Source organism: Durio zibethinus, chromosome 17, assembly GCF_047325235.1.
Source record: "Durio zibethinus cultivar Kanyao isolate XHJ-2024 chromosome 17, ASM4732523v1, whole genome shotgun sequence".
Taxonomy (NCBI): domain Eukaryota; kingdom Viridiplantae; phylum Streptophyta; class Magnoliopsida; order Malvales; family Malvaceae; genus Durio; species Durio zibethinus.
This window is the reverse complement of record NC_143178.1, coordinates 5,253,479-5,270,660: the sequence shown is the minus strand read 5'-3', so window position 1 is coordinate 5,270,660 and position 17,182 is coordinate 5,253,479. Positions and strand designations below refer to the sequence as shown.

Here is a 17,182-nt window from a genome sequence, read left to right as displayed (position 1 = left end):
AACGATATATTTTCAAATAATTATATAAATTAATTAAATTAAATTTTAAATTTACATTTAAAAATACGTCAAATTGCAACAAAATTAGAATAGGTATAGCCCCATTTCCAAATTAGTATCTCTTAATTGCAAGTCAAAACAACTTTATCCCATGTAGATAATAAAACATAGAGCCAAAGAACAGAAAATATCAGATAGGCAAACGAAAGGCAAAAGGAACACTAATATCATATTAAGTTACTAGGAAAAAAAAATAAAGAGAGAGTGACTTATTCTCGAATCTCACCCACATATTTAGTTATCTCATCAAAGGTTGAGATTTCTAATGCCCAAATTTGGGATGCTTGGAAAAGGGAGATGAATGGTGAATAATGTTCGGTGAATGTTTGAAGTAAAACAAACAAGCTTTGATTATATTCTGGGGTTCCTATTTGTCCATTAAACGAATGGAAGAGGCAAAGGTGGGTCCTTCTTGACATTGAAAGAAAGAGAAGAAAGAAGCAACAAGACGAGAAATTTTGGCACATGAACGGCGTGGGCGGTGCCGTTGACTGGGAACAATGAAATGGACCAATGGAGAGTTACAGTCCTTATGGAATGGGGGAAAATAATTGTAATCATTGAGGATGAAATTAACTTCAATTTTACTGTAATTTGCTTTTGAGAAAAAGTGAATAAATCAGATTTACGCCGTATGAATTATAATATTTTAATTTTGATTTCAAGTTAAAGCAAAACTTTAGAATTTTGTGGGGTTTAAGTTTGAGGGAGATAATTGCGATTTGAGAGACACAAGTTTTACACCTGAGGAACGAGGCATGACTAATCAGGGGACATCCGGAGACTGGAGACGTAAGTTTTCCATTAATTTTTTTCTTATTTTTTTGGTCGGTTATAAGAAAAGACAAGAAAAGAACAACAAAAGAGAAATTCATGATTCAAAAGCGGAAAGAAAGAAAAACACGAAGTGCCTTCCCCACACAGTAGACAAGACACGACACGACCATATCAGAGTATCCGTTTCAGTCTCAGTTTCAATTAGAGCTTTCAAATAAGGACGAAGCAAAGATTTGCTAAACTGAGAAAAGCTTCGAAAAGAAAAAGAAAACAAGCGACACGGGCCGTGTCAGGTTGCCATGCCTTCAATGCTTTTAAGCGACAAGGTTGACCAAATAAGTGTTTCAGACAAACATTCCCATGCATGTGAGTAGCGAGTTTATGAATATGAAATCAAAGATTTGATAGTAATTTCCTGGAAGTTAGGGATTCAGCAATGCATGTAACACATCTGAACAGTCAGACCTTTTCTGCGAGCGTGATGTGGAATTTCAGAAGGGATAAAATTGCATTCATAAACTGTACATACTTGTTTTCCTGGATTGGTATTGAAGAGATAATATAACCAACTTGCCCTAATCTATCCTATCAAACATGAATTTTAGGATTGAATTAAACATCCTAGTGCTGTATTAGGTAATCTAATAGCCCTACTTTTGTAATGCTAAAAAGAAAATAATTCTAATAACTGCACCATCAGGATTAGGCCAAGCCTCAATTTCAGGGCATGGCCCAAGTTTTGGCAGAGATGGAAAGGTTCATATCACAACGAGACCCATTGAACATTCCAAGGCCAGGCCATTCAAACATTCCGACCGATTTAATCCAAGGCCCATTGCAAACAGTACTGGTGAAGGATTTAATTGAGTGGTCACTCATTTAATTGTTGACATGCAGGCCTTCCCGTTACAGTAGTGGGAGAATCAAAATTAAAAGGTTTAAATTTTTAGCTCATGCACGACGCTTGACCTTTGCATTAACAATATACCCAAATACTTACTATTAAAACCCAATCCAAGAGCAACAACCATTATTACATTCTTCATCTGAGATGACCAATTCTTGTACATTTAAATTTATGAATTAAAGAAACAAATAACTGCTCTTAATTAGTACTGTTTCATATGGACCCATGTCCCCTTCGTAGGAATAGCGTCATTTACTAAAAATAACTGGTAATATCCTGGCGGCGCCAATGCCGCTGTTTCATGGTCGTAGCCTTCCACGAAATGGTTCCCGGTAGGATTCCTCTTCACTCCGTCATTGAATGCTAGTACTAGCAGCCTTTGATTCATTGCAATTGAATGTGTAGTAAAAGATGGGGCTACTAATGTAACAAAATATCTGCCTGATTAACATTCCCCTTCAATCTGAACTCAGATAAACTTTCTGCTTATATCCAAGCTTAAAACCAGGTTTTACTGAGGCTTTGTTGAGCTCAAATATGGTGGAAAAAAAGCTTCAAGGCTAAATTCAGTTGGATAAAGTGCAGAGAAGATGTAATTAAATACTAAAGTACCATCCTGTGACAACGCACCAGAAGAACACCATGTATCTGACAATATAGTGAGTGCCCTAATAGCAAGGATAGCTGGATCGAACTCAAAAGAATGCGCATAACAGCCAGAAGATTGCAAGTCTTTTATGCACTTTCCTTGCGGAAGAGTAACGTTGGAAGGACGAAATCCGTTCCGTCAAAAGTGATAATTCGCTCATTTGGTAACAATGCCATGTGCATTGCTGAAACTCAAATGCTTCTCTTAAACTGTTTCCATGTTCCTTGGTCTGGTTGGGGGGCTACTGCCAGATTGAAGAGTGATGAACAACTTACCAAGTTTAGGAATACGGAGATTTTCAGCTCCATTGCTGTTTCGCTCATTGAAAAACCAGTGCTATTGAAAAGCAAATTACTTGAGGAACCAACATTAATTGCACGATTATTTTAAATGTTATAGGCCACACAGAAAAGGAAGTTAATGACAGGAAAAGTTTTTTGGTCATGCAGCATTTTCTTGCAGTTTCTTTTGTCCGTATAGTAGATAATTTAGGCATAGCCATGTTAAGCTTAAAAAGGCGTGGCACCCAAATAAAGTTTTCTAAAAAAAACTCTGCCATATTGATAGCAGATATTTGAAGATTTGCCAGAAAATTCCTCCACGCAAATCGTAGAGAAGAACAGCAAAATCTTGTAAGCAATATGGCAAATTAAATGATTTATGCCATCAATTGAAGAGGTTTAGTCCAAACTGTATGCTTTTCTTCAGAAAATTTTGAATTTGAGATATGAAAAGTCTCTCCCATTAAATGTCGCACTAACTAGAAGAAATAAAATCCATGATTATATATCTGTACTCAAGAGGTTGGCCACTGGAATGTAACTAGTGCTTCACTTGAAATTGAACATAAATATGATGAAGTACAAATCATGACCTATAATTTTGTTCAAGTGTCACAGTACTATCCTCTCGAAGAAACGAACATATTCCATCAAAGCTTGGAAACGATGTCAAGTAATTTTAAAAGAATATATCCCCAATACCGAACTAGTTATCAAAAAATATTGATAGAATAATTTGATTCCATTAAGAGATATAAAATGAGTAAAAAACGCAGTTTCATCAGGTTGGAGCATCTTTACGAGCGAAACTTTATGGCATTATATATATACTATAATCGAGATATTGTGGGTTCAATGATTCTTTGGTTTTGCTTTGCAAATGCGAAAGAGATCTAGAACAGATGCCAGGGGAATTGGGTTGCACCACTTCAGCTGACAATTATGTACTAGACTACTAGCTAATTTTTAACTAGATTGTGGAATGGAAAGCAAAAAAAAAAAAGGTTCAAATTCATATATTTTACTTTAAACAGATACTGAGAAATAGTAGTCCTTAAATATTAATCAAAGTCAGTTTAAAAGAGGAATCCATGTCGCCAATGCTGATGGTGAATCGACTGTATAATAGTTAACATGAGAGAGAGTCAGACCATTAAAGGCATTTCAGTGTTGCATATGCCTCAGCTTCGGAATGAGAAGTATCATACACAAATATGGAAAGACCCATCTCGGTTGTACTCTGTTGATGACGCTGCTCTTTCATTCACCTTTTCAAATCACCTGTTTTCTTTCTCTATTTCCTTGCTGTATAGTCTCTGTTGGCCCTGCCTGATCATCTCCACAAGATCACCATCTAAAGAAAAACATATCAATTAATATCAACACGTTATTAACAAAATATCACCTCATCTTTTTTTTTCTTTCCTCTGATTTTCGTTTCCTTTCTGCACAGTTTTCTCTTTTGAAATCTTTAAAACCAATGCCATGTATTTAAGATGAAACACGTGAAACCCTGGTGATTCTGGGTGAGTAATTGTACACTGTTCAACAATATCCATGAACAGAAAAAAAAAAAAAAAAAAACCCTCAAGTTTAACCCTCAATGTATGTTTGGAAAGACAAAGGAGAAAAAGCCATGGGGATTATTTCTGGTTTAAACTGCATGCAGCTGATCATGTAGAAGTCAAGACCACATGATTCAAGCAAAAATCAGAGGTCCAATCTATCACATCATTCCTTCTTTGTAGCAAATCAGACCTTATAGTTTATCAAAAAAAAAAATTTCATATATAAATACTAAGTAGCATAGTTTTGCAAGTGGGTTTGATTCTCGAATAAGTACTTCTCATCAGTCACAAATCTTTGGTTTTTTGAAAGATGATTCTCTCACCTTTGTCCTTTTTCTATAAGCAATAGAAGTAGTGTAAAACACACGCTTCACAAAAAGCCAGCAAGGATCAATTCTTGCTGATAATTCTGAGATTTACAAATCAAAAGCTCAAATTTAGATCTAAGAAACCACTTACATATTTAAAAGAAAATGAAATCAGACTATAAAACAAAATATATAAAAGAATACCTCCTCCAGGGAGTGTCATTGTCTTCAGCATTGCAAAGGGTATCGGTTGAGTAGACCAGATATACAATACAGATCCAAAGCTTTAACAGTATAAAAGTACCAAAGTTAATCCACAAGAAAAAGAAGCAGAACTGATATAAAGTTTTCCTGAGAGACAGTTAGAAGGTTTAAGAAAAAAAAAAAAAAAAAAGAACACCTCGATATAAGCCTCTTCAGAGTTGGAAACAGGTAAAAGAATATTCATTACAATAGTAAAATTACTACTATAAGAAAATCTCAAGCAGAACAAGTGTTCTGACTTCTAAAAGAGCTACTTCTCTTTGTCCACCGAGAAACCCTAAGCTGAAATCCTGGTCCTGTAAGAAAAAATAGAAAATGAAAAGGGTTAAGAAGAGAAAAGTTGGTAGTGGCTGTGAGAGTGGAAGAGGGCAGCCAGGGTTTAGAACAGGATGGAGCAGAAACTGACACAGAAGATTCTTAAAGCCATCATGATAAAAATGAGTCCAATGATGAACCTAAAAGAGTTAGACTGACATACAACACCACTGACCCATAAAATTTAGAGAGAAAAAAAGATATACCATGTAAAAGAGTAATGATGATCCTTTTCCTCTTCAGTCAGAAAAAAAAGGAGGAAAACAAACAGTCAAAATCTTTCATCATTACACCAATCTGCTCAGGCCCAACGACTTCGATTTCCCTAGTGACAAAAAAGAAAAAAAAACCGCATGTAGAAGAACGCTTCGAGACCAATAAAAACACCCATAAAATTACATGTGACAGAGAAGGGAGAGCCAAAAAAAAAAAAAAAACTCACCAGGAGATTAATGGGAACAAAAAAAGAAAGGAGATAAAGAAAACTATCAAAACTAAAGATCACTACTGAAATGGAAGTAATAATTGGGGGGAATGAAGCCTGGTCCGAGGTCACTAACCTATGATCAATGATTGATCATGATCTCAACTTTGATCTGAAAAATAAAACCCAAAGAAAATTTTTTTGATCAAAGATTAAACCATAGATCTAGTTGGGGCATCGGGCCAGCCAACATTCCCCTCAAAAGAAAGAGCTTCCTTTCATTATTCTCATCTATTTCACCAAAAAAGAACAAAGAACCTTAAGCTAGCTACCCTGACTAAGAGAGAGGGTGAGGTGTAAAGAGACGGCGAGAGAGATGGTGGGTTTATTGTGATTGATAACAGTAAGTGAGAAATGATACGGGTGAGTGATGTATGAAAGGACAAAAGTTGATACGTGTTTAGTATAAATATTATAATAAGATAAAATAAAATAATATTATGAATATGATTAGATTAAATAATATCATCTTATCTTATATTTAATATATACAAAAATTAAAATAAAATTATTTATTAATCAAAATTATGCTTTTTAAAAATTTATATAATTTAAATTATTTATATAATTTTTAAAAGGTAAATATGATATGTATGCTCAATCTCATAAATTAAAAATAATTATCTCCACTATGAGAAGATTAAATCATCTTATACCAAAAAGATTATTAATTCTCCTTGTAATCATATCACACATTTATATACAAATTAAAAATAATATAAGATGATTATCATCATATCATATCCATTATTCTATGCATTAAACAAAAAAAGTTGTAGATTTTAAAGAAAAGAAAGTCTATCTACAAGGCACCCTTCTCTTGTTTTAAATCTTTTTATTTTTTTATTTTTAATTTTTAATTTAATTTTTATTAGATAAATTATGTAAAAAAAATCAATTGATGTATGAATGATAAAACAATCCGTATCCAATTATTTTGATTAGCACCATTCCTACATAAGTGTTTTTTTAAAAAATTCTTAGATTGGATCGAATTTTTTTTTTAATTTGACTGGGATGAAGCCAAGTTTAAGATATTCCTCCCTATTTCAAGTGTTTACGTGACACATCTTTTCATTTTTTTATTTTTTATTTACATTTTCAAAACTTTTGATTTTTTTGGGTTTCTTTTATTTATTTTTTTATTAAATAAATTTTGTAATAAAAAAATTAATTGACATAGAGATAATAAAATAACCCATATTTGATGGGTTTTAATTCACACTAATCCAATTTGTACATTTTTTTTTAATTTGAGATTATTGGGTTGAGTTTTTTTAAAATTGAATTCAGGTAAGAGTAAATTTCTTAATGTTACACATTTGCCTTAATAAATATTTGTTATTTATTTAATTCTATATTTACATATATATTTTATTTAAAAAATTATTATTTAATATCTTAATTTAAGAAATTTAAGAAATTGACGTTTCATCTCATTTGACTTCTTTTTTTCATTTTTTTTTATAATGTATTAGTTAAATTTTATAAAAAAAAAGTCAACGAAAATAGATACGACAAAACCACCTATATCTAATAAATTTTAATTTATTTTAATCCAATTGATGGAAGCTTTTTTATAAAAAAAAAAATAAGAATTGTTTCAAATTTTGTCTCTTTAAATAATTTGCGTCAAATCAAAATCAGGTTTTTGGTGCTTTACTTTGACCTGTCTTGGGATATATTAAAAAATATATTTTATTATATATATTATATTAACAAAAATATTATTTAATATTTTAATTTAATAAAAAATTACATTAATATATAATTACATTATAATTTATATTAAAAATTAAATCGTCATCTATATAATTAATATTTTAAATTTTAGAGCTCAACTCTTTTTAATTTTTTTTCAACTTTTTAAAAATATTTAATTTCTTTTATTTTTTAACAAATTGATGTGATGGTGATAAGTGTCATGTGCATCTTCTGCTTTATTTTTTTTTTCCCATTCTTTAATTTCTTTCCATATCCTATTTTTTTTTAATTGTGTACCTTTTTTATTCCTTTCAAACTTTTTCTTTCAAAATTTTTAATTTTTTATTTTTTAATGGAATGTCGTGATTGCGGTAGGTGTCACGTACACTTTCTTCTTTCGTTTTTTAATTTTATATTTTCCTTCCATTTTTTTCATCTTATCAAATTTCTTTTATTCTTTTTTTTTTCCTTTTGCACATATTTTTTTCTCTATCAATTTTTTTTCTACTTTCAACTTTTTTTTTTTAACTTTATTTTCTTTCACCCCTTTTCTAAATTCACTCATTCTCTCACACCTCTCAAAAAACAATACGAGGAAATAATTATGACGGTGAAACAGGAGGTGTTTCACTGAGGTTGAGGTTTAAAGAAGATACGTACTTATATTTGCCTTTAATTTCTGTTTTGTATTTCTTAATTATTTTTATTATTTATTTTTTAAAAAATACACTTATATTTATTTATATGTTATTATTCATTAAAATTTAACGTAAAATTTTATTTCTTTCATATTGAAAATATAATTTAAAAAAAATAAAAATAATCTCACTTAATAAAAGATGGATCTAATTTTAGTGCAAATAAAAATGCTAAGGAGAGATGGAAAGGACAAACAAATTAATAAAAGCAGCAGACCCCTAGACCCTACATCTGGGTATTGAGTTCCGGAAATGACCACGACCCTTAATCTCCATCCCCTTTATGACTTTGCTTATCGATGTATCTATCCACGTCAATATATATATATATATGTTAATATATATATATATATAAACAAAATTAATTTATATTAGTGTAAAATATTTTAATTTTATATTTTTTTAATCATTAATAGATTTAAAAGATAAGAGAGATAAGTTAAAAAAATAATTTAATCTCATTTTTTAAGATTTTATTTAATACATAAGATGATAAATAAGATAGGATGATACCCATTCTATATTAGTTTAGTTTATATCTAAAAAAAAATAATTAGATTATAAGAAAAATTAATCATCTTCTTAATATACAATCATTCAATCCTTTTAAAGTAAAAAAAATTATTTTTAATCTATGAGATTAAACTTATATGTACTATTATACCCTTAAAAATTATATCAATAAATTATATAAATTTTGAAAATGGATGATTTTAACCAATAAATAAATTATCTTATTATTCTAACCCTTACACATATCAAACACAAGATAGAATAACATTATTTAATATAATTCTATTCATAATATTATTTTATCCTATCATAATATAAATCTATTAAAATTAATTATTAAAAAATGTATAAAAGGGTGCAAAACTTTTTTTATGTTACTTGATCCCTCTATATATATCCTTTCTCTCTCTCTCTCTCTCTCTATATATATATATCTAACATACATATATTTTCATCCCCTATTGTCTAAAGTTTTGACATGTGGATTGCCACATATGCAACCTTCATTTGCCATGTAGGACTATTAAGTTGCCATATATTCATTTTAAGTTGTCAAGTCATTTATCGTTAATTACCACTCTTCTATGTCTTTCACCTTTGAGAGTTTAGAGCCAATAATGCTTAATCGTCCATTCTTAATCTACTACTTCCTCAATACCTGTATTCCTCTTTATTTATTTCAAAAAAATTATTTTATTTTCTTATTCAAGAGACAATAAATCTTTTTCACAACTTGAAAGAAGATAAATTTGCATTATTCAAATTCTTCATGTAAGTAACCAATTGTCTCCCTTACTCATTATTATTTATTTATTACTTCCAATTTTCATTCTAAAAGAACCATTCATCTAACATTTTATTGTAAGTATAAATTTTTTTTCACATAATTTTTTTAAAAATTTGTTCTTTATCCATAAGAGTAATCTTTTAAATGAATATTGATTGCCAAATTCTGGGCCATAACTCTTTATCTCTTTCTTCTCTCAAATTCTTTTCTGTTTCTTACATTTGTTTTAAAAAAATTTTCATTTTTTATTGAAATCTAGAAATAGGACGATCTTCCTCTTATTTGAAGAATCCACTTGAACAAAATAAAAAAAATCCATTGTCTTATAAGGAATCATCAAATTTAGAATTTGTTTAATAATTATTTGATAACCTATTTTTCATTTAGGTTATTTACAATTTCTCTTACGATGTAGGTTTTTTTTTCTTTTCTCAATTATAAGACTATATTTTTTATTATATTATTATCATTACGTTATAGTTTTGATTTAATAATAAAGATTTTCATGAAAAAACATGAAATAAATCACAATTTATTAGTAACTGTGTTTTTCTTTAATTTCTTTTATTTTTTGAAGATGAAATGAGTAAGAGATTTTATTTGGGATTGTGGGTTAATTCATAATTTAACTAAAATTCATTTACCTTTTTAATTGTGAAAAATATGACCTTTTTTTTATTTCTATCCTTATGATTTTTTCACTTTTAAAATCTATGAGATATCTAAAATGTGTTAAAAGAATGTTCATATTTATTTTACCTTTTAAAAAAAATATTTTTCTATTACAATATATATTAAATAATAAAATGATAAACTGTAGCAACGCGTAAGTTATTATCTTATACATATATATATATATATATATATATGTATAAGATAATAACTTACGCGTTGCTACAGTTTATCATTTTATTATTTAATAAAATTCAGTTATCTTTTTAATTGTGAAAAATATGACCTTTTTTTATTTCTATCCTTATGATTTTTTCACTTTTTAAATTTATGAGATATCTAAAATGTGTTAAAATAATGTTCATATTTATTTTACCTTTTAAAATATATATTTTTCTATTACAAATAACTTACGCATTGCTACAGTTTATCATTTTATTATTTAATAAAATTCATTTACCTTTTTAATTGTGAAAAATATGACCTTTTTTTATTTCTATCCTTATGATTTTTTCACTTTTAAAATCTATGAGATATCTAAAATGTATTAAAAGAACGTTCATATTTATTTTACCTTTTAAAATATATATTTTTCTATTACAATATATATTAAATAATAAAATGATAAACTATAGCAACGCGTAAGTTATTATCTTATACATACATATATATATATATATTTATATCAAATTGGCAATAGTAGCATTTAGCCTCTCCTTTTTTTTCTTTTTTTCCTCTCTTTCTTTTCTCCTTTATATCAAATCCCATGTCTAAGCAAGATCAAAATCATGACCCAATCAGCTTCGGCTATTATATTTAGTTCTCTCTTAATCCTAAATAACCCCATATCAAAAAGAAAATACTATTAACCAATGAATTAATGTGAATTGAATGTAGATAGCTTTTGATAGGAAAATTGAAGCTTGAATTCCTTTTGGTTCTTAAAAATCCATACAAGTACAAATATGGATTTCTTTTACAAAAAATTGTGTAGTCTATTAAACTCTTGGTTTCAATGATGATTCAATTTCAGGTAACTTCAAGTATAAAAAAAATAAAAAATAAATGAATTTTTTGAATTTTTTGGTATGTCATTGCATTGTAGTGTCTTATCCAATTGAGGAAATTCATTTTACAAATGTTAGTTAATTCAAATTTTTAAAAAAATTATAAGTGCTAAGCAGCCTAATAGTGATAGCCAAATTGACATATTTTTTATTGATTTCCAACCTATAACTTAGGTTTTTGACTTGTTGTTACTAAAGCTTTAAATTTGATGGAATAGATTCCTAATCGTGGAGCAATATTTTTAGACCAAATTAATTTCTTGACGTTAGGAAATTTTGAAACTAGATATTTTTATCATGTTTCATCATACATATTTCTTTGTATCATATATGCGTAACATTCAAGAATATTTAGATGAATATTAATAGTTAATATTTACTCTCTTAATCATTAGTTGCGTGATGATCTATTGATAAAATATTAAAATTTTAATTTTAATAATTAAATTTAAAATTTTGGTAATTTAAAATAAAAAATATTTACTCTCCCAAGTAAAATAAAAAAAAAATCAGTAAATTTTGAGTAAAATAAAGGCTGCATATTTTTTTTGGATAAATGTATCAGTTTATTCATCCAAAAAAAAAAAAAGAAGATCAAGTCTACTTCAAAAAACGAGATCAATAAATTTAAAGATTACAATAGTTCAATAAAAAATAACCGAATTGCCAATTTTTAATTGAATTGTGTCCTTGATGGAACCAAAAATGGCAGCAAATAAGCTTTAGCAAATTTGTAAGAGTGGTTGAAAAGTGAAAAGGTAAGAAGCCTTTTGTTTTTGCAAGCTTTTTAGGGCATGCACCCAACCCCAATTGCGAGAAGAAGATTCTCTATAAACTAAACAACTTACACAAAAGAACCAAAGTTTTTTTTCATTTCTTTGTTCTATCATTTCTTTTCAAGTTTGAAATTTCCAACTCAAACATACATGCCACGACACATTGAATTTCGTTTCCATTTAACCACACAACACAGCCACTGAGCCACATTGGCTACCTTGATCAGCTGTTCAAACAATGAGACCAGAGGCGTTAAAATGGGAAAAAGAAAAAAAAAAGGGGGGGGGGGGGGAGGTGCTGGAGGTTGAATCGTGAAGCCAACAACCAAATCTGATAACCCTTAGCCTTAGATCTGTATTTTTTTTTCTTTTTCTGATACACTCATCTTTGCAATCTTCCATATGCATGGAACTCAAAGTTTACCTGTTTGTAATTTGTTTCACCTGCTTTCATATATATATATATATATATATATTTGTTCATATCATCTGTCTATCTACTGTGATAACAAATACACATAAATTTGTTGGTCTTAAAATCTTTTACTCCTTAGATACCCTTTTGATTCCCATAATAATTTGTCTTTGGGCCCAGCCTGTAAGGTTCAGGCTTTTATAATATGCCCATAGTATATAATTTGTTAAAACTAGAATTTTGACCCTCAATTTGCTTTGGGCTATTTATTTTAAAAATAAAAAATTAATTTGAATACTATTAGAAATAATAATAAGGGTAATTATTGTAAATAATAGAGTTGATAAGGTTTTTTTAAAATCAATAATAATAATTTACAGAAAATTATAAATAGTAATAATCTCTCTTATTTCTCATCATTATTTTCATAAAAATCATTAAAAATTTGTTTATAAATCATTATATTATGAAACATGGTTTGTCCTTTTAAAATTTTAAACTATACATTTAAAATATATATATATATATATATATATATATATATTTGATGGAGGGTGTGCGTTGTGTAAATATGAGGCTGAAAGCAAGAAACTTTTTTTTTTTTTTCCAATTGCAGTTATTGGAAGGCTGTGTGGAAGCAGATTCTGCGACTTTGCAACTCGCACAGGGAGGTTGTTGGCTGGGAAGATGAGTTCCAATGGGTGAGGGAGCTTCGAGGGAAGTCTTTACCATCCACATCCCATTGAGATTAGCTTGGGCCTTGGGGGGCAAACTTACATATCTGACATGGAAGGTTCAGTAATGAAAAATGCAACTTAGAGCAGATTTTGCAATAGATTAAGGGAGTGGTCAGATTTAGATTGATGGGACTGAAGAATATTGATTAATAATGATGAAATCAATAAAGAGTTATGTGAAAGATGGGATCTAATTTAAGTACAAATACATTTGCAGTGATTCTTGTGATGCAGCATGGTAACAGTGAATTCAGTGCTTCTTGAATAATAAAATTAATTTATTAAAAAAATATGCATTATATTTGATAGATTTCAATTATTTAATTAAAATGGATATAAAGATTAAATGGAAATGTTTTAAAATAAATATTTTTTAAAAAACAATTAATTATTTTTTTATTGATATAAGCAATCACTTTTTAATTATTTTTAAATTAACTGGTCAGGATCACAGTCATGGACAATAGTTCTTTGAAGCAATTTACAGCACAGCAGAAATCCCCTAGTAATTTATACTCATTTAATCGTGTAGAAAAATGCAATCATAATGATAAAATTTATAGTACAAATGAGAACCAGTACAATAGTTTTCACTGGATAGACAGAGAATGCTCAAACGTTCCCATCATTAATATAGGAAAGAGTGTAGTACAAATTGTCACATTCTTGTTACAAACAGGAAATGCAGTTACATCAGAATGTATCACCCACATCTTGTACAGACAGAAACCTATAAATTTGAAAAAGGGGGAAAAAAAACTCCAGTTATGAGCATCTAAAGCTCAGTTTTGACCTTAACATCTCCATTTGGTAAAATGCTTTGTGATTGAGCAAGCCGTTTAGATTCCTGCATTGTATGATGAGCTTAAGCAATCAGCGTAAATAACTTAGTATAGACTACATATTGACAAAGTGAGACATTCAATTTTGAAGGAAACTGCAGAAAAGTACCCATAAACTTAAAGAACTAAAAAATTTGAATGATCCATGGTTTAGTCTAATGTGAAATCACTTTACTCTATGGTTCTCAAGACATGCACACCTCCAAAATATTGGATTCAATATTTTATCTATAAAGTATTTCATATCCATCTAAGCTTTAACAATTGAAACGTGCACTTAATGCTTCTGACCAATTAAATAAATGAATAGGTAAATACTTGTTTCCATTTTTCTCAAGTACCAAACAGAGTTTTGTAAGCAAATGCAAGAAAAACACAAGACATGGATGCAAAGAAAGCTCTGAATAGAAAATTTTGGAATTCCTTCGGGTGCCTTGTCCAGCCTAAAAAATTGTGCTGGCTCAATGAGAATAACATGATGACAGAAGCCAAAAAACCAAAAAAGATAAAGGTGAAAATAAGCCTGGGTATTTTTGACAAGTAGGCAAGACAAGGTCCACCAAGGATGAAATTGATAGAAGGGTAACAAGAGGCAGCAGTGAGAGTGAAATAGTGATTATGGGTCAGAAAGCCTTGTCAAGAGACCATGAATAAAGAGGTTTCCCCCATAAGAACCAAAATCCAACCATTATAACATTTCAGATTACGTACCATCATCAGTCAAGGCAATGACAAGAACTGATCGCTACTTCTCATGAATAACATGAATAAGAAGAAATATTCATAATAAAAGTCAGCTTAATATAACTCACAGCAGCAGAACTCGCACGTATCTCCCTGTACGTTTCAACTTCATCCGGAAATGTCTGTTCAAGCTCTTCCAGAAGATGCTTCCGTAAACTCTATAAAATTCAAAACTAGAGTAAATACATATCTACTTGTGCTCAATAAAATGAAACTAGAATGAAATGTCCTATACAGGGAGTTAAGAACTACCTTAAAGGCATCGGTTTTGCCTTTAGTAACCTGATTTTTTGCAATACAGCTGTTTAAAACATCCCTCGTAAATTCATCAGGGTTCTTCCCATCATCAATCAAACTATGCCAAAAAGGAACAAATTACTACTAGGAACTAAAGAAAACAAGCTAATTTTGCCAAAAAAAAAAAAGGAAACCCACTTAAGAACTTCCATAGGCACTTGAATGTTACACTTGTCAGATAATTTTGCCATGTTATCAAGCTCTGTAACTAAGGAATTCCTATAACAACAACAACAACAAAAAACCCTAATGAGGTCAGCAATGGATCAAAAAGCTAACTAGAATCTTATAAAAACAAGAAGGCGAAAAATAGAAAGGATTTGAAGAAAAATTTACAGGCGTTGAAGGAGAGGGAGCTGCGAAGCGGAATTGAAAGAAGAGACGGTGAGGTATAGTTGATGGAGAAGGCCTAAAGTTTTCTGGATGGAGTTTATTACTTGAGTCAGATTCTGCTTTGGATCATCATTAGGCGTTGTTTTTGCCGTGTCGTTGGTTTGAGTGCTTACTATCCCATTCCCACCGCTCCCTCCCGTCCCTATCGTTGAAGCTTGTGATGAATCCATTTCTCTAGATTTGTAATTCCTTCCTTCTCAGCTATGATTGATTCACTGCAATAACAAAAACTGATAATTAAGTAAATAAATAAATCAATAGATAGTTTAAACCCTAAAAAACAGAAGAGAAGAAATTGAAGTCCTGCATAAACCCTAAAAAAAATGGGAGAAATTTGAGACAGATTTCGAAGGGATTGAAATACCTCTGCAATTGAAATTTCAGGAACCCGGTCCCCTTTATTTCGTGTTTTGAAGTGTTTGTCTTTGGGCCTTCAATTGCGATTCGGGCTCCTTCTTCTAGAATTTGGATTCTTGTTGGATAAGCCGACCTTAAAGGCCTATATGAAAGTAAGTTTTAAATATATGAAAATGAGGCCCGATTTATTTGGGTTTAGGGACATATTCGACTTCCAAATACACGTCCAATGAAACTTTCGATCCCACTTTAAGCCGACCTTCAAGCACGAAAAATATTTATGCTATTAGATAATGCATTGAAAATTAAAATTTTTAATAATTCATTTTATTTTTTAGTGCATTTAATGATTTATATTAAAACTAGTTTTTTTTACCCGTGCCATGCACGAAGTTTTTTATTATATTTTTTCTAATTTAAAATTTTAATTTATATTAACTTTTATTTTATATATAAATAAATAAATAAAATCATAATCATTTATAATTTGCTGTTTAAAATTAAAAAAATTGTCCACATATAAATTATTATGAAAGAATCTAAATAAACATTATGAAAACTTTAAATTATGAAAGTAAAATTATATATAAATATCAATGAGAAAATTAATCTCTTATTCACAATTATATAAATTTCTAAAAGTATATATTATTTTAGTAAAAACTAAGATTTACATATGTGATATATCATAAAAAACTTTTTCATATTTAATTTTAAAACTTTATCTGGTCAACCTTTTATGAAGAAAAGAAGAAAATATTGATTGTGAGAAAAAATAATAAATATATATTTGATAATTATTTAATTTAAAATTTTTTTTTATTTTTAAAAATTTAGTTTATCCAAATTTAATTTTAAATTAAGATAAAAGAAGTTGGTATAATTTTAAATTTAGATATGTGTGTAATTTTAAATTGAGATAAAATATTTTTTATTTTAAGTTATAAAAAAATAAAGATAAAAAATTAGTAAATAACAGTGGTTCAATCACAAATTTTAGTTATTTAAATTTATATAAATATTAATTTAGATTATCTATAATTTTTTATGATTCTTAAAATTTAGGGATTTGACTTTTAAAAACTATTTAAATTGGATATGAGTGAAATATGAGAAGATATATTTTATTATATTTAAATTAAGATAAATATTATATATTTTGAAAGACTTTGATAAATGTAAATTTTGAAACTTTAAAATTTTTAAAAATTAAATAATTGATTGAATAAAATTATTTAAAAATATCTTATGTGTTAATAATATAGGTTGTCTACCTAAATATTCACGTAAGTAAATCTTATTAAGTTTTTATATATGTTGTAATATAATATTATATATAATTTATTTACTAAAATTTTTCAATAAAAAGAAGTTGAATAAGATTGGTTACTTGCTAAAATTTTTAATTTGATATATATTATATAATTAAGGTATTGTTTGATAAATTCAGCAAATTAAATAATGAAAAATTAAGTACTGAATTTTTTGTTTTAAAAAATCTAATCCTGAATTTATGATATGAAAGTTGTTTGATATATTACGGAAATTAAATATTTAGTTGTTTTTT

The 17,182-nt window shown here is 28.6% G+C and overlaps 1 protein-coding gene and 1 long non-coding RNA gene across 3 annotated transcripts; both read right to left on the bottom strand.

The window, feature by feature from the left end:
• Positions 1-3,623: 3,623 nt before the first annotated feature.
• On the bottom strand, positions 3,624-5,937 carry LOC149513980 (uncharacterized). 2 transcript variants are annotated; one of them, XR_016328956.1, is made up of 6 exons: positions 5,572-5,937; positions 5,336-5,454; positions 4,951-5,110; positions 4,755-4,834; positions 4,566-4,651; positions 3,627-4,028 (listed from the first exon to the last, which is right to left on the bottom strand). It is a non-coding gene; the product is annotated as an uncharacterized LOC149513980 (long non-coding RNA). The 2 variants fall into 2 exon arrangements; XR_016328955.1 differs by having other exon boundaries at positions 3,624-4,028; positions 4,755-5,110.
• Positions 5,938-13,591: 7,654 nt separating this feature from the next.
• Positions 13,592-15,539, bottom strand: LOC111287446 (mediator of RNA polymerase II transcription subunit 10b-like). Its single transcript, XM_022878024.2, has 5 exons — positions 15,202-15,539; positions 15,004-15,084; positions 14,821-14,923; positions 14,637-14,726; positions 13,592-13,829 (listed from the first exon to the last, which is right to left on the bottom strand). The coding sequence occupies exons 1-5, from the start codon at positions 15,426-15,428 to the stop codon at positions 13,758-13,760; spliced, it is 573 nt and encodes a 190-aa protein (XP_022733759.1). The 5' UTR covers positions 15,429-15,539; the 3' UTR covers positions 13,592-13,757.
• Between the last annotated feature and the right edge of the window lie 1,643 nt (positions 15,540-17,182).

Coding starts and splice junctions, on each gene's coding strand:
- LOC111287446 (XM_022878024.2), bottom strand. CDS start 15,428: ATGGATTCATCACAAGCTTCAACGATAGGGACGGGAGGGAGCGGTGGG. Junction 15,085..15,201: donor CTCCCTCTCCTTCAACGCCT/GTAAATTTTTCT, acceptor TTGTTGTTATAG/GAATTCCTTAGTTACAGAGC. Junction 14,727..14,820: donor GCAAAACCGATGCCTTTAAG/GTAGTTCTTAAC, acceptor TGAATTTTATAG/AGTTTACGGAAGCATCTTCT.